Here is a 25,731-nt window from a genome sequence, read left to right on the forward strand (position 1 = left end):
TATTTTAAAATAACAGTCTCGATCCGCTATACTTTTTCCATTCATAATTTTAAAAACTTCAATAATGTCACTCTTAATCTTCTTTTGCTTAAACTAAAAAGGCTCAGCTCTTTTAATTGTTCTTCATAATTCATTCCCTGTAGCCCTGGAATCAGCCTAGTCACTATTCTCTGGCATTTTCCAGCACTGCTGTGTCTTTTTTGTATCATGGAGACCAAAACTGCACACATTCTGTTAGCCTTCTTAATGACTTATGAACACTTTCTGGAAGTAGATAGTGTCAAGTCCACTACAATACCTAAATTCTTCTCATAAGGTGTACTCTCGATTTTCTGAGATCCCATTGTGTATTTAAACCTAACATTTTTACTTCCTATGTGTAACACTTTACATTTACTGACTTTAAACTTCATCTGCCACAAATCAGTCCAAGCCTATATGCTGTCCAAGTCCCTCTGCAATGATTTAACAGATTCCAGATTATCTGCCAATCCACCTATCTTGGTACCATCTGTAAACTTAACCAGCTTGTTACTTATATTCCTATCCAAAATATTTATATATATATATTAAAAATTAAAACATTGCATAAAAATATTTGTTATTACAAAAATAACGTGTATTAAGTATCCCTGTAGTCTTTTGTGCTTGATCACATTCAATACGGCTCCTCTATGTGGTATGGCCTATGTACACATGACAATAATGACCCTATAAACCTGTTTCTCTTTTTCTCCATTTGTAGTGGACCAATAAGATGAGACAGATATCAGATTTCATATATCCACTTGTCCATCCATATATGTTTCTATGTCTCACTAAGTATTGAAATCTGCTAAATTTCTATTCAAGGTAATTATTTACAGAAGATCAATACATGACTTAGAAAGAGAATGAGGGAAGAGCAAGTCTGCAATTTTTTTTAGCCAACTTGCATTCTGATGGCTCTGTAAGTACCATGGTTAATCTGGAATTAAAGCTGAATGTCCTGCAAAGTCAATACAAATAAAGCTGCATCAAAGAATTTAATTGAACAAGTTTAAATACTTGGCAGCTATTAAGTTTTTCATTGCTTTTGCCAATGTCTGTAGCCCACAAAAAGACACTTTTCTGGTTGTTTGCTTGTGTAGTGCCTTTAACTAGATAATATCCATAGCAGGGCCGGCTCACAATTAGTCAACTTACATCCAATACAACTGCAGAGAAAGCCTTGCAGATGAACCTATTCAAGCAGAACTCCACATGAGATTTTACTGAGGATACAGAGACAGTTGCTGTAAATCCTTGTCATATTATTAACAGGAACTACACAATATTTCACTTAGAAATATATGACCCACCTACTCAAAGGCACTGAGTTGACCGAGTAGGCACAAACCAGACTCTGTAAGCAGTTTCAGTGGTTTAATATTCATGACCACAGTCTTTTCATCCTGTCAAATAGTCCCTCTTCTACCTTGTCCAGATGTGGAACCACTGATCTGAAACTATTTAAACAAAGTTTACACTGTCAGAATATTTTAAAAAAGGAGACAAGAATATATTAACAATGATAACCACTACTTTTAACAAATGGCTGCTAAAAATCCACCTATTTAAGAAAAACATGATTACCACAGAACCAATTGGGATAAATCCATCCATCCATCCATTATCCAACCTGCTATATCCTAACTACAGGGTCACAGGGGTCTGCTGGAGCCAATTCCAGCCAACATAGGACGCAAGGCAGGGAACAAACCTCTGGCAGGGCACCAGCCCACCACAGGGCACACACACACCCATACACCAAGCACACACTAGGGACAATTTAGAATCACCAATGCACCTAACCTGCATGTCTTTGGACTGTGGGAGGAAACCGGAGCACCCGGAGGAAACCCACGCAGACATGGGGAGAACATGCAAACTCCACGCAGGGAGGACCTGGGAAGCGAGCCTAGGTCTCCTGACTGCGAGGCAGCAGCGTTACCACTGCGCCACCATGCCACCCAATTGGGATAAAGTAAAATTATATTAATTAATGATGCAGTAACCAAAATTAGTTTCATACCAGAGTAAGAGAAGTGAAGAACAAATCAAAAATCTTTAGGTTTATGTGCTGTCCGACCCAAAAAAACCAAAAATGTTTTAAGTTCAAGTTTAAAGCTCAAGTTCAGGACCATGCCAACATCAAAAACAAAAACTATTAACCCTAAACTAAAACCAAAGTAGTTCTGTCAAAAATGCATTGTTAATTTATTTACAGCATTTGTTTTTACTTTTTATTATTTCCACCTATTTTTTTGTCAATAATATTTTTATTGCTATTTTGCTGACATGTTTCTGTCACCATGTTGTGCATTTGTTTTGCATGGTTGTGGCACATCTTCAGGGTTTCATGTGTCCATTTTATGCCATGGGGCTGCATGGTTGCTATTTATGTGATGATCTGTAAGATGGCTGCCTGTATTAAACATCATCTGAAGTTTAAAACCATTAAATGACAGACCCAACACAAAACAAGTGTTCAAGCAATTGACAAACTATTTGGGAAACAAAATTTATTTTTGCTTTTTTTCTCTTTTCTTTATTAGACAATGAATCTGATTACTGCTTTTGTTTTTTGTTAAGTATTACAAACATTTTTTCCACTTCTAACCACCACAACTATTCCGATGACCCTTTTGTTTAGCTCTCAGAAGCGATAAATATAAACACTATACAAATTATTAATGTGTTCACAGCTCTACTACAACTGCTCATCTTTCAACTAAACTATTAATGAGTAACTTCAGGTAGACTTCCTGGTACAATTTGTTGATTTGTCTATAAAAAGCATAACAGTTTTAATAATATAGGACTCTGATTGCCTCCCTACAGCCTTACCATGACTGATAAGACCAATAACTAATAATTGATTATCTCTGCTACTGCAAATTATTTAAATCTGTCCAATAGGCCACTTCCTCTTGTCCTGTTTCAATGTAACAAACGTCCCCTTATACTGACTTCAAAGTCAATCACCTACCCAACTGATTATAGAATATTGTTATAGAATATGTAACATGTCATTGTGTCATCTTACCAATGGCACAGAAAAATATTAGTAAATTAAAAGAATAGGACATAAAACAAAAAGGACAGAATACAGCATTAAAACACGCTCAAACACCTCCAGTTCTAACAATGGTAATTTTTTCATTAGCTGCAGTAATTAACGGTATCTTATCTGACTAAAATGCAATCTCTATCAACATTAAACAAAGTATAGTGATAGGTGATGCGATTAAAGAATCATTTTTTAAACTGAGATGGTATAACAACATTCATCTAACAAAGAACAATGTCAAGGAGGTCCAAGTATACAAACATTAATGTGTCTTGTGAAAATTTACTAGGGTAAAGTGAGAACAGAATGAAAGACGAGTGTAGTCAAATGGAGACCATACCAGATGGACAAATCCTAAATGCTATCTTAAAGTCAAAAATGAACAATAATGAGAAGTCAGTCATTAATAAAGAAAGTCTCAAACATGTGCATATTAATATGCATTACGTGATTGCTGTAATCTGGAATACTGGCATCTAGGGTTTTCTGCTGCTTAAGTTCTGGAGCCAGACCCCCTAGCTCATGATTGCCACGTCATAGTAAACCAAGCTACAAAACGGCACCACCCATGAAAAACAAATGGCAATACAATAAACATTAGGCATATTGTTAACTAAAAGTAACATTATTCCAGGAACTAATTACAAACAACTACTGGAATGGATTACTTCATATTCAAAACTCCTTAAAAAATCATACATAAACAATCTAAAAAGTTTTCCAATACCTGGAAAAAATAATAAAATGAGCCAGATCACAACATTTAACTATTACATAAACACAAGGAAGGACTGGACAAAGATAATTAAATGGGATTGAACCTCTTTCTGCCTGGTGGTCTGGCTCTCCCATTTGCCCATTACAAAGCACTGCACCAATCACACCCCTCATCACCATCTAACTCTCTTTCTCTATAGCTTGACCTCAGACCCTCTCTACTTAGGCAGTTATTTGCCCCAAATGTCATCACATTCAACGAGACATGTAAACTCTACTCTTGGGCTACACCTGGCTATTCCATGAAATTACCTCTGGCATCAGAATAGCCTCCAGTTAACTTTTCTGTCTCTGCACCCTTAATCATTTATTGCCCTTAAAGAAACAAGTCTCCAAGGCAGTTCCTTTGCTACTGGCCATAGGAGAGGGACAGCACATACTCATATGTTCATTCCAGGGACTGTGTACCCACTGTCCATCAGGAGATATTACAATGTCTGGCATTTGGTTCCTAGTCTTACCCTCTCATTATAATAAGGGTTGGACATTCTGAACACCTGTTGCTTTGCAAGCCCATATGACCATTAACTATTTCCTCTCATGTCACCCTTTTCTCTCTCCTCCTGTTTGAAAGTGCTTCTGGTTCTAGCCCTTGCAGGCCATCCATTGTAACTACATAACATAACTTCACTACTCATAATGGCATGCATTGACCCTGCCAGTGCATGCTTTCATCTCTTTCACATTACTATGTTCATGTCCTGAGATACCATTTCTTGCCTACAACCACCTGTCTATCAGATGATCCTTCACAATGGCTTGTCAAAAGTGTTCATGTTTAAAAGGCACATAAAAGATACAGAATTTCAATTTTCCTTAATTTCACTTCAACTTTAAAAAAAATTTAAATCAAATTACACCATTCTTTGTCAAATGTGTGGGCAATGGAAATAACGGAATAGGAATTGGTCTTATAATCAGGGCTAATTTTTAGAAATGTTCTCTATAAAAACACTTTACATAACTCCTTATGATTCCCCTAAGCAATTTCTGAAAATGGATGGACAGATGTATAGATAGCTTTTTCAATAATTATGGAGGCCTTTATTTAGCTAGGTTATGTTTTATTTAGAGTCACATTCATTAATTTGGCTCACTATGAAAAGTGAACTTATGAAAAAGAGATTTATGCTCACCATGTCCTCTGTTCCATTTTTAATTGTTATCCATGTGTGGCTATCATTGCTGACCATCACTCTGAATGATGTTACCCAGTCACTCCTAAAAGAATAAACAAGTAATTTTAAGTGCATGTTTAAAGATATATTTTATACTTAAAGTATGTTATTTTTTCCTTAATTTCTTCATTAACAGAACAGTAATGCATTTGTGAATTATTTTATACGTGTCAAATATAAAAGTTAAGAGAAAAAGTCTAAAACACTAGTCATCCATGTATCCATTGTTGGAATCATCCACTAGTGAGCCAGAGCCAAGGCATCATCTAACCCTGGGACAATCACAATCACATCCACTCATACTTTGGAGTAGCCAATGACACTACGGAAATAGAAGGACACCAAATTGATAAATACATGCTATATAAATTATTCATATGTTCACAGCTTTACTATAGCTGCTTATTTTTTCCACTAAACTATGAATGAGTAATTTCAGCTAGACTTCTTGGTACAATTTGTTGATTTATCTACAGAAAGTATGGCACATTTAAATAACAGAGAACTCTGATTGACTATCTACAGCTTACCATGACTGGAGACTTTGCTTTGAGGCATATGCATTTTTTTGTATAATCACAAAAAAAGCGGACAAAACATTTTCTGGATGAAATTTCCCACAGAATCTTTAGAAACAAGTATATTATGTAGAAAAATGTTTTTCAGCACTGGACATTACGGCTTAACATTTTTTACCAAGTCATTGCCCAGTAGGCTGTGTAAAAAATGCAGTAAATGAATATATTAATGAACCTGACACTTTATCTAAAGAGACAAGTGTGAAATGCACATTTACATCACCACTGTTAATTCATCAAAAGAAGAAAAGACAGTACAAAAAGCAAACTAGATAAATTAGGTGCATCACACTCAAGCTGGTAAACAATTTTGCTAGAAAGACAAAGAGAGAAACTAAAAGTGCAAACTAGGAGCGACCAAAGCAGCATGGACTTTGCAGAGACAGTCAAGTATGAAAGCAAATGAAGGCCTAGAAGCATTGGATATTTACCTCACAGCAGATAGTGTCACACAGCAGGCTGTAAAAGGGAAATAGCAGCTAATGCCAAAATGCGTGATAGTATTATTATTGTTAGGATCCCATGCTCACTGACTGTGCAGGATGACAGTAAAAGGTGGAATCAGAAAATGAATCAACATAGTAACAGCATGCCATGGTTGTAACTGTGAGGACAGTAATTAAATAAACAATGGCCAGGATGTGAGACAAAATCATAGATTGAGAAACATAGCTGTACAGTCACTAACCACAATATTTCATTTAGCCTAAGGCAAAACACAACACGTAATCAAAAGAAGAGAACAGAATTCAGAACAAGAAAAATCGTATAATAAAACAATAATAATGGTAGGGTATTAATTAATTCACAAAGTTACACAGCCAGGAAGTGTTCTAAGCCGACCTTTATATCACTGCAGTAATGGTGTCACATTTTGCATATTCCTGGTTGTCCTGACTAGGAACAGACTGGCAACCCTCCATGACAAACACCAAACAATGGTGGCGTCCGTAATAAAAATAAAATGTTTCCTTGGGAAGGTGTCTTTCAAAAATAATGTCTAGAAAATCCAATATGACCATTAAATTCCTTTACCTCTATTCTTTTCACCAACATTGTTCAAAATAATATCAAGTTGAGATATAAAGGTCACAAAAGTCCTACTCTCCAACACACTGCTTGGTAATTTACTCCACGTGTCTTTTTTTCATGCCAGTCTTGTGTTGTTGAAGAGTTTATTTTAAAATAAAAACCAATATACTAATCCAATATACTAATTTCTTTCAAATCTGAAATTCTTAAAATCATGCCACCTCTTAATGTCTGCTTTCTTAAACTAAAAAGGTTCAACTTCTTCAATTTCTTCTAATAGCTCATACATTTCAGTCTCCAAATCAGACTAATCACTCTCCTTTGGACTTTTACTAGCACCGCTCTCTCTTTTTGTAATATGGAGACTAAAGCTGCACACAGTACTCAAGGTGAGAAATCAATAGTGTGCTATACAACATTAAGCATATATGCCCTGAACTCCTTACATTGTGACATATAATCTAACATTCTATTGGTGTTCTTAATCTCTTCGATATGCTCTCTTGATGTTGATAGTGATGAGCCCACTGTGACTCCTAGATTCTTCTTATTAGGAGTTCATTCAAGATTCAAACCTTTCATTGTGTATTCCAATCTAATCTAACATTTTTACTTCCTACATATAAAACATTATATTTTCTTACATTAAATTTTTTCTGCCACAATTCTGCTCAACCCTTAATGCTATTGCAGTCCCTCTGCAACACTTTAGATGATTCTGCTGCACATTATTTGCCCTTCCGCCTAGGACAGTGTCACTGCAAACTTAACCAGCTTGTTGTTTATATTTTTTATCTAGACTGTATGTGTGCATTAAAAAACAGCAGTGGCCCTGCCACTCATCCCCGAGGGACAACACTTTCAGCATCACCTAATACTCAGAAAGTTCCCATCATCATAACACTTTCCTTCCTTTGTTTCAGCTAATGTTGTATCCACCTACATATTGCACCCTGAATTCACACTTCTTTTAGTTTGAGCAATAACTTTGAGTGTGGTATTTCAGAACTAGTTTCTGAAAATTAAGATAATTTATATCACATGTATCTGTTTGATCATGTCCTTTTGATGCTTTTTCATAGAATTCCACCATATAAGTGAAACATGACCTTCCCTGTCTGAACTCAAGATGACTATTTGCTAACACACCTTATTAATTGCTGCCATTAATTATGTCCTGATTTATCTTAAATTTGTTTGCACTATTGCTCTACTATTTGTTGTTTTTTATTTGGCTAATTCTCATTTTTGACAGTCCTAATTGACTTTAGTTCACTTTTGGGTTATGTAATTTTGCTATTTTGTTGTTTTAAATTTATTAAATTTATTTTTCATTGGCTCCACCATGTTCTTGATGGTAAAGTAACTCATTGATAGCCATGGGAACTGACAGCAACAGGAGGTATGACATTGTGTCTTCTTAGAGAGTCAAGGCTGGGGGGCTATCAAAAGGCATGGCCTGTTAAGGCCCACTGCGGCACTCCTTGTGTGATTTTGGGCTATACAAAAATAAATTGTATTGTATTGTATTGTGTTATCACATGGCTGCTATGAATCATGGCAGTGCCAACAGAATCACCTCTGAATTTTGGATCAGATTCAAAGTGAAAACAACCAAGAAAATGTACCCATGACATAGCATTTGTTTATGTTCAGAGGTTTAATTAAACTGTTTTAAATTAACTAATTAACTGTTTTAAAAGTTACATTTTCTAGGGACTTCATTAAAGAGTTCATTTTTATATTTTGTTTATTGCATTTTTTAGTAAAACAGCGATAATAAAACTGGTGTCAGTTGGATAAATACAATACCTGTTTTTTTAATAGCACTTTACAATACTAAACTTGACTCTAATGTCAAGTAAAATACAAAAATGTGCAAAAAAGCAACCTGTCTGAAGGAAACTTCAAATGGCAAACTAATCCATAATTGTAGTTGCACTGAATATGTTTCTCTTTTAAGACAGATAAGTAAGATGAACAAAATTACTTGAAGAGAAAGTGTGATACATTTCAACAAAATTAGTCCACAGGGAGCTCAATTGATTCATGTGGACAGACAGACATGACAGCAATAGTAGGTGCTTTTTGTATTATATGTAAACACACCTAAAACAATTAGTTTAAGGGTAAAATAACTCAGCAAAAACACAAAAATAAATCACTTAGTTTTACAAAAAAACTTATGATATGATTGAAAGCAGCATCTTGGTTTTGGTGTAAGGTAAATCACAAGAAATAACAAAAGTGTTGTTTTGGTAACGATTTAGAAGGACAAGACTTGACACAAAATGGTAAAAAGGGAGCACAAGCCTCAAAATATCCAAACCAGAACAGAACCCAACTGGGGCCTCATGCATAACACTGTGCGTAGAATTCACACTATAACATGACGTAAGCACAAAAGCGGAAATGTGCTTACACACAAAAAAATCCAGAGGCATAAATCTGTGCGAATGCCAACTTCCACGTTCTTCCGCTCCATAAATCCTGGTCAGCGCGCCTGCTGTCCCGCCCCAACTCCTCCCAGAATTATGCCTCTTTGAATATGTAAATCAATATAAATAGCCCTTCAGATCAGCCTTCTGTGAAAAGACAATGACAAAAGCATGAGGGAAAATAGAAGGATTTCAGTGAATACCAAGTGGAGGCAAGAAAAAACGTACTACTTGTTGGTTTAAACAGTGGTATAATCAACAAAAGGAAGTTGATCGAGTGACATAGAGTGCCAGAGAAATTTGAAAGCTCAAGTTCACAAAGTCGCACAGTGCTGAAATAAAAAAGAAGCTGTCAGATATCAAAGTCGCCATAAAAAGGGGAGTCGTAGCCCACCGTCTGAGTGTCATATGAAAGCTTATTAGGGTACAGAGAAAAAAAAAAATAGAGACACAGTGGGAAAAAAACACGAAATGTCAACTTTAATCTCAAAATTTCCACTTTAATCATGTAGTTTATTTTGTCATTAAAGTAGAACATCATAAACTTTATCTTAAAATCGTTTAATGTTTAGTTTCTCAAATCCCATCGTAACTAAAGTAGCACGTTAAATGCTTTGTTTTGTATTTGATCTTCTATGTGCTCTATGCGTGTGAATCACTACGTGCTTCCAGGCTTTCTCTTCTTCTGACAGGACACAGAATCCATTACATTCGTAATATTACAGCTCTCTGAATAATTAAATTACTGAGATGTATACGTGATATAATTTTCATGATGATAGAAGTTAAAGCATGTTATTAAACATGGGAACACGGTGGCACAGTGATTGTTCATGTCTCACACAAGATGCTTGCCGTGCCATGTGCAACCATCGATGAAATACTTTATTGTAGCAGTACTGTCTCTTTCAAACGTACTAACACCCAATTCCTGTCCTTACTTTTCTTTCTCCAAATACCCAATCATCACACAATCAGCTCTGTAATAGACGTTAAGCCATCTGTAAGCTTAGAACGCCGATTCTTCAAAACTTTTAAGGAACGTTGAAATATCTTCGTAGTACATGTTTAATTACTCTATCCATCTATCCTTCCAGCACCAGCAAGAATACAGCGCGAGGCAGGAACAATCCTCTCTAGTGCTGCGGCACCGTGTCCTCACATGTTTAATTAACAATATAGATTATTTAAATGAAGTTAAAGTTTTATCTGTATAACATAATAAACATATTTTGCTGTATTTCTTCTTAAAAATATTGTCATCATATGTAAATACATGGTTTATTAAGTGGCTCAGGCTGTGCAATATTATAACTGTATCGCAAGTTTACAGTGAAGTGATTGTACTTATACGTACAAACAGTTCTACAAGGAGCACTTGATGGACTGATTGAGTGCGTTCATAGTTCTTAGGATGAAACTGTTTCTGAACCGCGAGGTCCGTATAGGAAAGGCTTTGAAGCTTTGCCGTGTGAGAGCAGTTCAAATAGGCAGCATGGCTGAGGCACAGTGTGCTTGATGGATCTAAAAAAGAAAGGGTAACCACACAGGAACAGTAGCACTGCTTTGACGCTGGGTGCCGCCAGTCTGCAAAACCGAGTGCAGAACTTGCGTACGCCAGGGTTGGAGCTACCGTGGAAATGTGTGTGGCTTTACGCCAAGTTAAGGTTTTATACATCGCGATTTGAGCGTGGAAACGTTCGTACGTAATATTTTTGTGCATACGCACCATTTATACATGAGGCCCCTGGTCTGGAACCTAAAGGGCAGCATGAAAACAAACTCAACAGATAGGCTTCAAGGCCTGTACAGGCTCAAATGATGTTCAGACTTTTAAATAAAAAAAAAGTACTTTAAATAACTGAAATGTACAAAAATGAACTTTAAGTGAGAGTAAACTATAAAACCTCTAGCTTAAAGAACAAAACCAATGAAGAATCTTTATTTATAATTATTATAATAATGGTGGCCCTGCCTTTTTGTGGTTCCACTCACAGAAAACAAGGAATTCATCCTTTAAGCACATCTATATGATACATTACCTTAAATGACAAACATTAAGAACATTAACAAAAGTTACAGAAAAATATAAATACTTTAACAGTATGTGGGAGTGGGGGAAATAAACTGAGTTTCACTTCATATTAGGCTACTAGCACTAAGAATGATGAAATATCAACCGAATAAAACCATAAGAAAAAAATGAAGATCTATCAACATATTGTTATACAATCACCAAGTCACAGTAATAAAAGATATTTTAACAGCCACATCAAAACTCAACACTGAAAGGAGAAGCACAAATAAATATTCATATTTCTAATTTTTGATCAGTGGGCAAAGTGCTAAATCATATTGTACAAAAGTAATCAACATCATTTGTGATAATGATGATGATTGGTACAAAATAAATGCATTTAGAAATATTATTAAATTTAAGCGAAGGCTGCAGTGAAAGAATAAGGAGCTAAAAAAAGAAATTGCAAAAGAAAAAATAACTGTATAACACATAAAAGACAATTAACTGCAGGGTTTAGGAGGACATGCAGAAAGTGTAAAAGATGACTGAACCAAAGAAGTGCTTTCAAAATGTTAGTAGTTAAAGATGGTCAAAGATGATTTGAAATGTATTATGAACAGTAAGGATGAAATTAAATGTACAGACAATGATATAACTCCATAATGAGATGAAAGCGGCCATAGCAAAAGCTAATGTGTGTGTGTGTGATTTTTTTTTTTTATAATAATGAGCAGAGTTCTTGAAGCTGCATTCTGAACAATGCCTTGAACAAAAACATTTCCAGGTATGACTTCTGTTGTTTTTCTTTTTGATTTGTGTTGATGCTGCATCATTACAGCTGTGAGCCATTTTAATATATTTAGTTTTTACTCACATTTCTCTTACATGTCTTTGTGCCTTCTAAAATTATTCTACTACTTGCAAACATGAATGAGTGCAGTACCGCCTTTTACTTGGTGCTACCAATACTGTAAAAAATCTAGTATTGTTATGTTATTCAAAAAATTTGGTATCAACTTGGCACAGAATTATCAGTTCTTGTGATGTCCCTGGTAAACACTAATCTGTACTATAGAAAATATATAAAAGAGCTAGAGTAAAGTCAAGTGAATAGCAATTAGACAGATTTGAGGGCTACATGGTATGAATTCAGAAGAAAGATTGAAAGAGTTGAATCTTTACAGTTTAATCAAACAGAAGTTAAGTAATGACTGACTGAACTGTTCAAAACTCAGAAGGAAATTAGTGTAGTGAATTACGTTTGTTACTTTAAAAAGAGCTATTCAAAATGAACACGGCACAGATGGAATCTGAATTTTACATAAATATTAGAAACTTTTACTTCCCACAGAGAATTATAGATATGTGTAGAGAATTGCCAAGTAGAGTGTCAGAAAGTAATACTTTGGGACCTTCAAAACTGGTCTTGGTAATATTTTGAAAAAGTCAGGAATTGACTAGCTATATTGGACTAAATGGACTTTTCTTGCCAAAGTTGTTCTTATATTCTTAGTTTCTGTGTTTCCATGTTAAATCTTTCTGGCCACTTTTGTTTCTGTCACATCCCTACTCTGAGAATGTTAGAATAATTGGTGGCTCAGAATTGTCCCAGTGTGAGTGCATTAGGACAAATGCATTGAGTGTTACGGTGCAATGATAGCAACACCTCCACTGACATTAGCAATGCTATCTTCTGAGATTAAACCCATTTTTCCCTAAATAGATCAGCCAGTTTTTTTTTTGTGTGTGTGTAAAGGCCACAGCTCTTAAATAGATAGGAGATGAGCAGGGCAAACCCAATCTTAATTACAGCAATTTATTCCCCATAATCAAATTAACTCAACGGAACAAACTTGAATCCTGCTTTTCAGTGGTAAAAATAAAGTTTTTTTAACATATTATTTATTAAGCCTTATAAAGGAACCAGTTTGTGTAATTGTATGATAGACTTAAAGCATGAAAAGAACATTAGGTGCGTAACTAGTTATTCTAAACTGTCTCTCACCTTTCAAGACAGTATTGAATGCTTACAATGTGTTCAGTTTATTTTTACCCTGTCAGTCTATTTGTATGCTAAATGATAATAACCATTGTAACTGAATCACTTAATGGTTACATGTAACACATTTTAATTACCTATTTTACAGTTGTTCATTTTTACAGATTTCCTACAGCCTTAATGCTTATGCTATAATCATTTATGACTCAAATGACGTATCACGTTATGTGCACTGGCTTCTTTCATAAACACATCATTTATCAATAACATAAGTATAATATAATGGAATGGTCCAAGAAGCAGTAGAATTAATTCATTTCTAAAGATTACTGACATAAAAGCCTCCAGCATTTTTAATAACAATATTGTTAATATGCTACACAGCCTAATTGATGTTTTATTTTTCTTAGAAATTTTCCATTTTGTTGGAGTTAATATGATAGAAGATTAAAACTGTCAATCTGATAATAGCCATAGCAATAGAGACCAGCACCCCTGGTGCACTGCCCCTGACAATAATTCACTGTGGTTATGCTCCAAGGCAACTCGATGGTCAAAGAACTGTGGTTTATGTCTGCACAGGTTTTCAAATGCTTGGAGTTAAAGTAGAAAACAAGACAGCTGGGCAGACAACCTACTTTTACACAGAAATGCTGCAGGAAATAAACATTAAAGCTCCTCATTGTGCTTAAACATGGAAATGAACTGTTGGTTAATTAATTGCCACAAGTGTTTTGCAGCAGCTAGTGGCATACTTCAAAGACAAATGTAAACTTCTACCAGGATCAGTGCCATTGGGTACATAAGAAAACTCCAATGGATACAGGAAACACATAGAAATTTTTTATATTTTAATAATAATCTACTAATTGCAATTAAATGTTAAGTTTCATAAAATTGAATAAAACAGATTATTATTATTACCTTTATTGGATCCCTACCATGGTTGATTTGTAGTATTAAAGCTAAGGTAGGCCATGCTTTATATATTTAAACAGTAATATGTGAGGTCTGTCCAGAAAGTATCCAGCCATGTAATATGAAAAATAGATACATCTATTGAAGAAGATACAAGAAACAAGAAACATTGTATATAGGACAATGATGCCTCAGTCCCTTTCAAAGTAGGAACCTTGGGACCTCACACGGTTCCTTCAGCATCTCTTCTATTTTTCAAAACACTCTGCAAAATCCTTTATTGGAATCACCATCAGCTGCCTTGTCATTTTTTCCTGAATTTCATCAACAGTCAGAAATCTCTTCCCTTTCTAAGGTGATTTTAATTTTGGGAAAAGCCAGAAGTCGCTGGGCACCAAATCTGGGCTGTAGGGGGGCCATCTTTGAAACATTTATGCCATTCTTTGATTTGCGCTGTACTCTTTGCATCATCATCAAAAGCCTTCTGAATCATCCGAATGTTCAAGCTTAACTCAAAATTTGATTCAGGTTCATTGCTCTACTCGCTCAGTACACATGCTCATTGAACGGCACCAGCACCTCCATTGACTAGTCCAGTGAAGTCATAATTGTTCACGCATGCGCATTCCAGCCCAAACTCCTTGGCTGCACAAACTGTTCTCATTATATTAACAATTGCCGGATACTTTACAGACCTCGTATACCGCATATTGTAGCAGAAAAGAGATATAATCCAGCCTCCAGTCATTGTCTGTGTTGAGTTTGTGTGCTTTCCCAATGTTTGCATGAGTTTTTCTCCCTCACCCTCAAATACATATAAGTTAGGCTAATTGGTGACTTTAACTGGACTTATGGGTGTGTTGATGACTTGACCCCGTAATGGACTTCTGCTCCGTCTAGGTCTGGTTCCTGCCTTGCACCCAGTGCTTCTGGCATTGGACCCAGTCTCATTGCCCCTCCATGACCATAATTATTTAAGGCATCTTTAAAAATGTTATGTATTTAGTGAATGTCTTACTTATTAGAGTATTTTAAACACTTTATTTTTCAAACATTTTTGGTTACATTAATTGAGATTTTGGGTTGACAAAATATTTACCATGGATATTCATAGTTTTTTTTTTATCTCCTTACAACTTCTGAACCTTAAAGGAAGTTCAAAATGGAAATATAAAGCCAGACTTATTGGAAACTGCTGTACATTTTCCATATGTATTTACAGATGACCCACGGAAGTTAAGAAGAAAGACATAATAAAATGTGAGGAAAATATTGGACAGTTTCCAGAGTTAGAAAGAGTACCTCTCTGCGCAAATGAAAACTTTAGACAGTAGTTTTTGTGTCTAAAATTTTTCTTCCACAGTTAAGCAGTTAACTTTTACCAGGAGAATTATCAGAGTAGTATACTGTTTGTAAAAGATATAAATGCATACTGTATATTCATGGTAAATATCATTCATTCATTTTCAAACCTATGTAATTTTAATATAAAGTAGCTGGAGCAAACATATATTGTTTAATACTGTAGCCCCCCACACTCATTTACAGGGCCCATTTAGACCTGCAGAAAGGCAGGAGGAAATCCTACTGTTTGGACTGGGACTTGAACACAGGGCCCTGGGGCTGTAAGGCAGTAGTAGTAATAATTGTGCCACAATGTATTCAAAAAGGTCAAAGCACTATTCATATTTTCACACTATATGTTCTTTTAGAAGCTTTTCTACATTTATACTATACAGTATATTGGATTTTTTTGTTACCTTATTATAATTACTTTTACATTATGAATGTTGCTGTTTTCTGGAATGGCATTACTTCAGTCTTCTGAGACAGTGCATCATAATAATAATGAACCACTTAAGCACATTTAGATTTTATAGAATGCCCAGGGAGCCTGGGTGGTCTTTGGGTTTTGGAACCCCTGCAGGTTTATTTTGTCCAACACTCATCAGTTGGAGTTTAAATAATCACCAGATACATAAAAAATTAGTTTGGCAATATAATCAAACTATAAGGATACTGCCTATATTATTACTTTACTTACTTACTTAAATTATTTTTTGCATTTCATATTATGTAATTATTTATATCCTTCATAGTTGCAATTTTTTTTTTACGTTCTTGTAAAGTACTTTAATACATCTCTTGTATGAAAGCATTCAGTATAAATAAATATTGCTCTAGTACAAACAGATTTTTTTTTTTTTTGTATATTGGAAAAAATCTTTTATGCAATAATGCCAGCAGATATACCACCTGTACTTCAGAATAGGTATTTCATCTGGAGTTAAGCATGTCTGGGCCCGGCCACTACTTGGATGGGATACCATCTAGGAGAAACTTGGATTGCTTTTGGAAATGGTTTTGGTGATCCCAGCAAGGGGCACTTACTCTGAGGTCTGTTCGTTGAACTTAATGTCCAATTGCAGTGACATGGACACCATGTTGAGAAAATTGGTGTTGTTCTTCAGATGAGACACTGAGGTCCTAACTCTTTTTGGCCATGTAAGATTCCCAGGCAACTTTCAAAACGAGTAGGGTGTCCTGCTCTTTTCAGGTGTAAACTAGGTTTGTGTGATGTCCTGGCTAAATTGCTGACCACAGTCTGGTCTCCTCTAATCATACCCTGTCTCTAATTGGCTAATGATCTCTCTCATCCCTTCACTACCCAACAGCTAGTGTATGGTAAGTGTACTGGTGCAGCAATCGCTCCTGTTGCATCATCCAGGTGGGTGCTACACAATGGAGGTGGTTGAAGTGGCCCCCTTTTATCTATCTACTAGCAAAATACCTGCGCTTCGCAGCGGAGAAGTAGTGTGTTAAAGAGGTTATGTAAAATATATATACATATACATATATACATATATATACATATCTACATATACACATATCTACATATATATATATATACATACATACAGTATATATATATATATATATATATATATATATATATATATATATATATATATATATATATATATATATACATATACACATCCACATATATATACATATATATATATATATATATATACATATCAACATATATATACATATACACATCCACATATATATACATATATATATATATATATATATATATACATATCAACATATATATACACATACACATACATAGTGCGTTGTAACACGGGCTGTGATTGTTACATGGGAGGGAGACGACAAATCACAGCTTCCCGCTTTGTAATCGGGCCTGTGATTGATGCTTTGACTGATGCCCAGATCCCACAGTATCTCCCCTTAGGAGAGGCGTTAGGCAAGTGTAATTAAATAGCGGTGCTGCAAGTTTAGCTTTACACCTGTTTTTAAGGCTTATTGACTGAAAGGGGCTTTCATGAAAAAAGTTAGGGCTTTGCTACAGGATACACCCTCCACAAGTTAAGGAAGTAAAAATAAAGGTATATATTTCTGTTTTATTTAAACCTTTTAAGTTTGTATGCGGGCGGCATGGTGGCGCAGTGAGAGGTGCCAATTAGGAGACCCGGGTTCGCTTCCCTGCATGGAGTTTGAATGTTCTCCCCGTGTCTGTCTGGGTTTCCTCCGGGTACTCTGGTTTCCTCCCACAGTCCAAAGACATGCAGGTTAGGTGCATTGGCGATTCTAAATTGTCCCTGGTGTGTGGGTGTGTGCGCCTTGCGGTGGGCTGGCACCTTGCCCGGGGTTTGTTTCCTGCCTTGTGCCCTGTGTTGGCAGGGATTGGCTCCTGTATTTAGGATATAGCGGGTTGGATAATGGATGGATGGACGTTTGTATGCATAGGCCCATTTGCCCGTTTTCATTTTTTTTCTTTCTTCAGTAATATTTCAGCAAACCCGGAGCTTGTCAGTTCAAATCCTGGTACTGACACCACTGTGTGACCCTGAGGAAGTCACTTCACCTGCCTGTGCTGCAAAAAACAAAAGTAATGTAACAAATTGTACCTCAGATGTTGCAAGTTGCTGGAATAAAGGCATAACTCAAATAGATAAATATGTATTATACACATAGGAACTATTCATTTATTTTCAGTTAAGTCATCTGCAGCAAACCTTTATAAATGAGGGTTTCTCCTTTTTAGATAGTGCAAACTGTTTCTTCTTCATTGAGGTTTTCTCTTGGAGAGCTTTTTTCATTTCATTGAAAATTAAAGCAGCAGCTGCCAAAATATGTAGCTTTCTTATTAAATTTTCAACATTGTGTAAAATAACTTTATAAAGTAACATAAAAGGTTTAAATACTGGTTATCCTTTTACACTAAAATATTACTAAAGAGATACAAAAAAAGTAAAATGCATATGTTGTTTTTCTTTAAGGAGATTAAATATTACTGAAGAAAGAAAAAAAAAAACTAAAACAGCTAAATGGGGCTATGCATACAAACTTAAAAGGTTTAAATAAAACAGAAATATTACCTTTATTTTTACTTCCTTAACTTGTGGAGGGTGCATCCTGTAGCAAAGCCCTAACTTTTTTCGTGAAAGCCCGTTTCAGTCAATAAGTCTTAAAAACAGGTGTAAAGATATTGATAATAAGCTACGCAAACCCACCAAGACATGGAATCGTTTAAATGAAGGCGCTGCGCTACCTTCTTCCAGATCGGCCCCAAGGCGTTTATATTTTTCCAAAGCAGTTCTGGTCTCCATCGGCATCTGTAGCTGAGTCGAAAAACACCATCCCATACTATTAGTTAACGATTAACACATTTCTATATGTATTGTAAGCATACAATACAACTGATAATATGTTGCGCTTATTTATCTGGTGTACCGACATTTTTGCGCGTTTAACGGCTGAAATCCAAGGTGGTTTGTGCCCTTCAGAATGAAAACAGTTTGCATTTACCTTTTTAATAAAAGGCGAGCTTTTAAGCCTGAGAAATCACCCCGTAAATGCAGACGTTTAATTGCACATGTGTTAATATGTATGCTTACACAGTATTAAAAGACACTCAACAATTAACGTCATTTACCTTTGTTCCCGCATTTGAGTCGTGCTGTAAATTCTTACTGTGAAAATATAATTGACAAATAATTTGGTGAATGAACTTGTGAAGAAGGTGGAGCTGGAGTATTACGTCACATCATTAACGAAAATGCCGTGATGTGCGGAAGGGCGGGGGGAGTGTGGGGGTTGACGGAGAATGTTTTCTTAAGCGCTCTTTGGGGCTCTTCCTTGTTTTCAGTTCACGTGATTACGTAGGAGGCGTGATGACGCGACTCTGCCTCCTCCATTACAGTATATGGACAAAAAAGAGGTTCCAGTTATGACCATTACGCGTAGAATTTCGAAATGAAACCTGCCTAACTTTTGTAAGTAAGCTGTAAGGAATGAGTCTGCCAAATTTCAGCCTTCCACCTACACGGGAAGTTGGAGAATTAGTGATGAGTGTGTGAGTGAGGGCTTTGCCTTTTATTAGTATAGATATGAAGCAAAATTACTAGCTAAAAAAGATCCAGCAGGAGGTGCTTACCCTGTGATCTAAAAGTGGATCCCAAGTCTCCAGTTCAGTAACAGGAACACTGTGCTATAAATATGGTGCCCTTTCTTCAGATGAGACATAAAACTGAGGTTATGAGGGTGTCTTTGGTCATAAAAGGTCCCTGGGCAGCCTTTGTAAAGTGTAGGGTGTATCTCGATCTCCTGGCTAAATTGCCCACTATGGCTTGGTCATTTTGGCCCCCCAATATTCCCTGTGTCTAATCAGCTAACTATCTGAGACCACTTCACCACTTACCATCTAATGTGTGGTGAGCATAGTGGTGCAAAAATGGCTGCCGTTGCATCGTCCGGGTGGATGCTGCACATTAGTGGTGGTAAAAGTGGAACCCAACTCATTATGTAAAGCACTCTAGTAGTGAGTAGTGAGAAAAGAACTGCATAAATATAAAGAACTACTATTATTATTATATAAATGTAATTAATTAAATAGTTTTTCACATTCATTCAGTGTACCTCTAACTAAAAAAAATTACATGAATTTACTTTTCATTAAATAATTATTTTTATTACCTTCCTAATTACACAGTTCTTTAAGATTTATATGAGAGCTGAAATCTCGCTGAGCACAACCAGTTGATCAAAGTTTTTACTATTAAACATGAGAGTAATATTCATCTTTTTATGGTTAGTAGACTTGTCAAATTAATAAATACATTTCCCTCACAGTGTGAGGATTGCTATCCTGTCATTTGCAGATGATTAATATATTACTAAGCTGACCTGAAGACCCATATTTAGATATTCTTTACATGCATCTTGAGATTCTAGGCAAAGGACTAATGTTACACATTTAAGATTTATTTGATTGCTCTTTGTCATCTGCCTTCTGTCATTTTCAGCAATTTCATAACCTTTCTAAAGCCTATTAAACCTACAAAGCCAATTCACACAAATCTTCATTTAAATTTAACTGCACTGTATGATGCATCAGATTTTTAAATGGATTGACCTTTTTATTTCAAAGAGCTGAAAAGTCCCATAGAGTTAAATATATTACTCAGTAGCCCTGAAATCAATTAACCTTATCCTCATCTAAATTATCTAATGCTACCTGCTGTGACTTTCATCAGGCAAATATTAAATTGCAAGCAATAAAATATTGTCTTTAATATAATGTGGTATATCTCTGACAAATATAAAAAATTTGTACTGCTGAATGTTAAATTAATTTAGAATAATTAAATGCCTAAAATTGTTGATAGGCTTCTTAGGGGTATATGCTATATATTCCATCATCACTGTTACTTCTACATAGCTAACACAATCCAGTTCTGTCTACAGTTTGTAAGCATTTTTACTTTCCAAGTAGCATACTTAGATAAAAACAAGCCTGTGGTATAATTTAAACATATAGCAACTTTAATAATATTTACATACAAAATGTGAATCTTTTAATGTCAGAATTTCTGAGCTTCCAAGCCTTGCCAATGAGGTTTTAAAATGAAAGTTTAAAGCAGTACTTGGCAAGCTCAGATTTTTATTGTATTGGATAAAATATCAATGAGGGTCAGAAATCACTTGAAAAGTGTTAAAGCTGATAAATGTGACTGCCTCTTGTATAATCAGCTGCAATGTCTCCTCTGAGCTTCACAAGACAATGTGGGCTATAATCTCTCTGTAATTCCAATGCTGTCTTTGCTGTCTATTAAAAGGAAAAAATATCTAAGGCTTGGTCCCTCTAAATGTCAGTCCAGTGAACCAATTTGATTTCATAACTTATATAATCTATCTGTCTATAGTTGCTAGACTGAGTTCTGTTGCTTAAAAGACACCAGATGAACCATTAAGATGAACCATTTGTTGGAATGCTTGCACTCTAACCTTGTAAGTGTAATCAGAAGAGGCAAATCAAAATATGACTGAACATCTCTTTTTAAGGTTTTATTTAACATGATAGTTCAAAGATTTAGAAATTTTTGTTACACTGCTACACTGTTCAGTCTCCTTGAACAAAACAACAAAGTGTTCACCTACTGTATTGGGTGATTTATCTTCTATAATACGATACCGTGGCTGTTCGTTTGACTGTCCAGGATTTTAAATCACCTGTAGCTCGCAAACCGTTTCACCTATTGACTTGAAATTTGGTACACATATACTACGTGACGTCTACTATCCGCTTTCGGGGTGATGATTTTATTACTCTTTTTATTTTTATTTTATTTTATTGTAAAATCAACTCTCAGCAGCACGCAGCAGGGCGGCACATGCGTACGGGCGCCGTTCTCATTCCCTACCACCTTCGCTAATCATTCTTGAGGCAGATTGAATACTTAAACGCCAGATTAAGTGAAAGATTAAAGAAAATTTACTAAGTAATTGCAACACAAAAACTAACTTAATCAGTTTTAACGCAAAAAGATGCCGACGAAAGAAGAGAAGCAGCAGGCCGCTAGGGCAGAGTAAAGAAGAAGCTGCTCAAGAAGCAGCAAGAACATCAACCTCTGAGCAAACGAATGTTAAACGTACAGAGAAAGAGGATGAATACTATGAATGCCCAAGTCAAGTGTATTCACTGCACGTTATTGTGCAGTGCGCCATTACTGGTATATATATATATATATTGTAACAAGAATGACCAATAGACATTGCAAAGGTTTGGGGCAGCCACCCGTATAATTTTTCCCGGCTGCAAAACTGATGCAATAGCACAGACATGTTCACACAACAGAGTCCAAAATAGAACTCTTAGTATACACAAGATGGCAGCTTTAAAGGCCAGTAGGGGAAGTGATGTCATCAGGACAGGAACTGGAAGTGACATTGTTGGCTGCCTCAGAGCCGGGCGGGATTTCCCTAGAATGGTCTGTAAAAGATCGAAAGGGAGAATTAGTGCACTTCGCCACCTCCTGGTCCGGCATGGAATTACATGTATTCAAGCCCTTTAGTTTTCTCCTAAACACGTGTGTGTGACTATATATATATATATATATATATATATATATATATATATATATATATATATATATATACTCTCTCTCTCTCTCTCTATATATATATATATATATATATATATATATATATACTCTCTATATATAAAATCCTAAGCCTAAAAGTGCAATGATTTTGTGCAACGATTTTATGTCACATTTTTTGTTGACTTATTTTAAAACCTACATATATATGTTTAGTATCATTCTTTTCAGAATTTATCTATTTTATTTTTTATATATATTTATACTACCCTTTCCCTGTGGTTCATCATTAATGTTGATCATTGCTAATTATATAGAGAACAGAGAGCATTGTTTTTCAAAAATTACAGTACAAATGTTAGAAACTGCATATCATCACTCCCGCAACTTTTATTACAGAGAAAATTGGAAATGACTCTATCTTACAATCTGTTATTATACCATAGGACTCCCAATTAAAGACAGATTGCAGCTATCAAGTGGTAAGAACACAGCTTGCTTTGATATTTGCTGTAAAGGAGGTGCCAGAGCCAGACTAAATCACAAGTGCCAAGTTTGTTAAGTATGGATGACATGGGCACAGACACTTCTAAGCATGCTATACTTAACATATACTGTACTGAGGGAACTCTACACGCGGTGAGCAATCATTTTCATCTCTCTGTATTTTGCTGTGTTTGAGGATCTTATGCACCTCTGTGGTGTTTCTACTGCTTATATTGTATATACATGTTTTGTCTGCTTGGTGATACTTATTTCTGATGTAAACTGTGAAATTATTGTAGAACACACCATTTTGTTACTATAATATTTCATTAAGACATTTTATATTATATTGGTTGTGTTTTCATGCTGTTATTTTGTTAAATCTGTTGTGGCTTCTGAGTAAAAGATCTATTCTAATGTCTGCTTATACTGTCACTGACTTCTAGTAATAAACCGTCTCTTCAATTTACAGCATCAGTATTGCTACCATTAATTTAATTTAAACCAACATACTTTATTGAAATAGTTCTTGTAAATTAGACTTATTTAAGAATTCATTTGCTTTTATTTTGGAAATTCATGCAAAAACCCACCTGAAGATTGGTTTGGGTGAAACTTTCTGTATTATTTCAATTATGGACAAGTTTACTATTTCAAATTTATCTTAAGAGGGGTTATTTTAGCTATACAGTATTTTCCTCTTTTACATATCTGACAGCTACTCCTGTCAGCAGAACAGACAATCAGTAGTCAGTACAAATTATTGAAATGCTAGTACGTGACATGCAAAAACAGCAGTGTGATGGCCCAAGCAAACCTCTACCACATATCACACACATACCTATTACGAAATATTAAATAAAAATGACATATCTCCCTATTTTGTGAAGTAGATAAAACTTTTGAAATGCTCAAACTTTCAGCCATTTAATTCACCCAAATAGTATTCAATTCCTACATTTTCTGACTTGTTAAAAAAGAAAGAAAGTGCTTATTTCCCACTATTTATAAGTATACAAGGTAAAAAGGAAATTTCAAAGTTTTAAATTTGTTTATGTCAGTAAGATTTACTTTGTATTGAATGTTTACACTATAAACAATTTATGATATATAGCTGCAGTGGGTTGGCACCCTGCCCGGGATTGGTTCCTGCCTTGTGCCCTGTGTTGGCTGGGATTGGCTCCAGCAGACCCCCGTGACCCTGTGTTCGGATTCAGCAGGTTGGAAAATGGATGGATGGATGATATATAGCAGTATGGTTGAGGATCTAAAAAATGCAATTATTTTGTATGGTCCATCAGGCCCCTCCATCCTAAATGTCAAACGTTACCCATGAAGTATAGTGTTTACAGTTTGAAAGTGAATCTGCTCTTGATTCTGTACATCCAAGCTGCCCAGTATTATTCCAAAATGTACATTCATATACTGAGTTTACCATTTCAAATTTAGCTTAAGAGAGCTTATTTCAGATTGTTTATTTTAAATACAGTATTAGCTGTCCCCCATGGCTTGACCCACGTAGTACTGAAACAGGACAAACTTTAAAAATCAATAAAAACATTTTTGAAAATGTAATAATTGTATTGAGAAGAATTTATATTGATAGCTTTCATATCTGAGGACCTCTTGATATACAATATTTTTGGTTTTGCTCTCAGGGACGAGAATGTAGCTGTGATTTGTTTGCCAAAAATGTAAAACGTTGGCAAGGTATTTCTGGCCAAGCGGAATGGTTCCAACGTCAAACATTGCCACTGTATCTGATAGTTTTCAGCTCTGACGCGACAGTGTCACCCGCATGGGCAGAAGAGTAAATGACCATGATATCTCTGCCAATGAGCAGGTACCCTCTAAAACACACATAGCTGTGACCTCTCTCTCAAAAATGTCAAACATTACTCTTTAACAATCTCTCTAGATGATATTGTCTGCTGAACAAACAGGTATGGCTAGCTAAGCAGAGGCAAAGTACGCTTCGACATATGGGAGAGGTAGAGCGACTCGAATGGAGGCTGGTGCATGAGTGAGGATAGTGCCTCCCGGCTCCCTACTCCTGAGGTCCCGCTTCCCCCTCCCCTCGGCCCGCAGCCTGTCACTCGGATTCGTGCACATAAATCAGTGCCGCAACCAAATTCTAATACTTAGCACAATGAGAGAAGTCTCAAAATCAACTGGAATGTTCAAGCAAATTATAGAATAAAACCGATCTAATTCCGTTAAGTAGTTCTCTCGCCAAAACTGGACAGACATACATACAAACAGACAGTCACTGAATTTTATATATATAGACATTTTCCTTTTTTGATGTTACAAACGCTCTGAAAAGAGGAAAATATTACCGTATATAATTCTACACAGACAGTGAAAAGTCGAAAAGTACGGGCATGCAAAATAAAACAGGTTTCAGTGGAGATTTTTAATACTTCTTACAGTTGTGATTTAAAGTTTGTGAACCCTTTAGAATTTTCTATATTTCTGCATAAATATGACCTAAAACATCATCAGATTTTCACTCAAGTCCTAAAAGTAGTTAAAGAGAAACCAGTTAAACAAATGAGACAAAAATATACTTGGTCATTTATTTATTAAGGAAAATGATTGAATATTACATATTTGTGATTGTCAAAAGTATGTGAAGCTTTGCTTTCAGTATCTGGTGTGACCCCCCTTTGCAGCAATAACTGCAACTAAACGTTTCCGGTAACTGTTGATCAGTCCTGCACACCGGCTTGGAGGAATTTTCGCCCATTCCTCCATACAGAACAGCTTCAACTCTGGGATGTTGGTGGGTTTCCTC

General features: G+C 35.6%; 1 protein-coding gene across 1 annotated transcript in view; it reads right to left on the reverse strand.

Annotated features, from left to right (window-relative positions):
* LOC114646877 (inactive carboxypeptidase-like protein X2) overlaps positions 1-25,731 on the reverse strand; it is a 357,898-nt gene that overhangs the window by 111,257 nt on the left and 220,910 nt on the right. The window contains exon 5 of the mRNA XM_028795245.2: positions 5,005-5,089. Coding sequence (XP_028651078.1) covers positions 5,005-5,089 — 85 coding nt within the window. The remainder of the gene's footprint in view (positions 1-5,004; positions 5,090-25,731) is intronic.

The sequence above is a fragment of the Erpetoichthys calabaricus genome, chromosome 2, assembly GCF_900747795.2.
Source record: "Erpetoichthys calabaricus chromosome 2, fErpCal1.3, whole genome shotgun sequence".
NCBI lineage: Eukaryota > Metazoa > Chordata > Cladistia > Polypteriformes > Polypteridae > Erpetoichthys > Erpetoichthys calabaricus.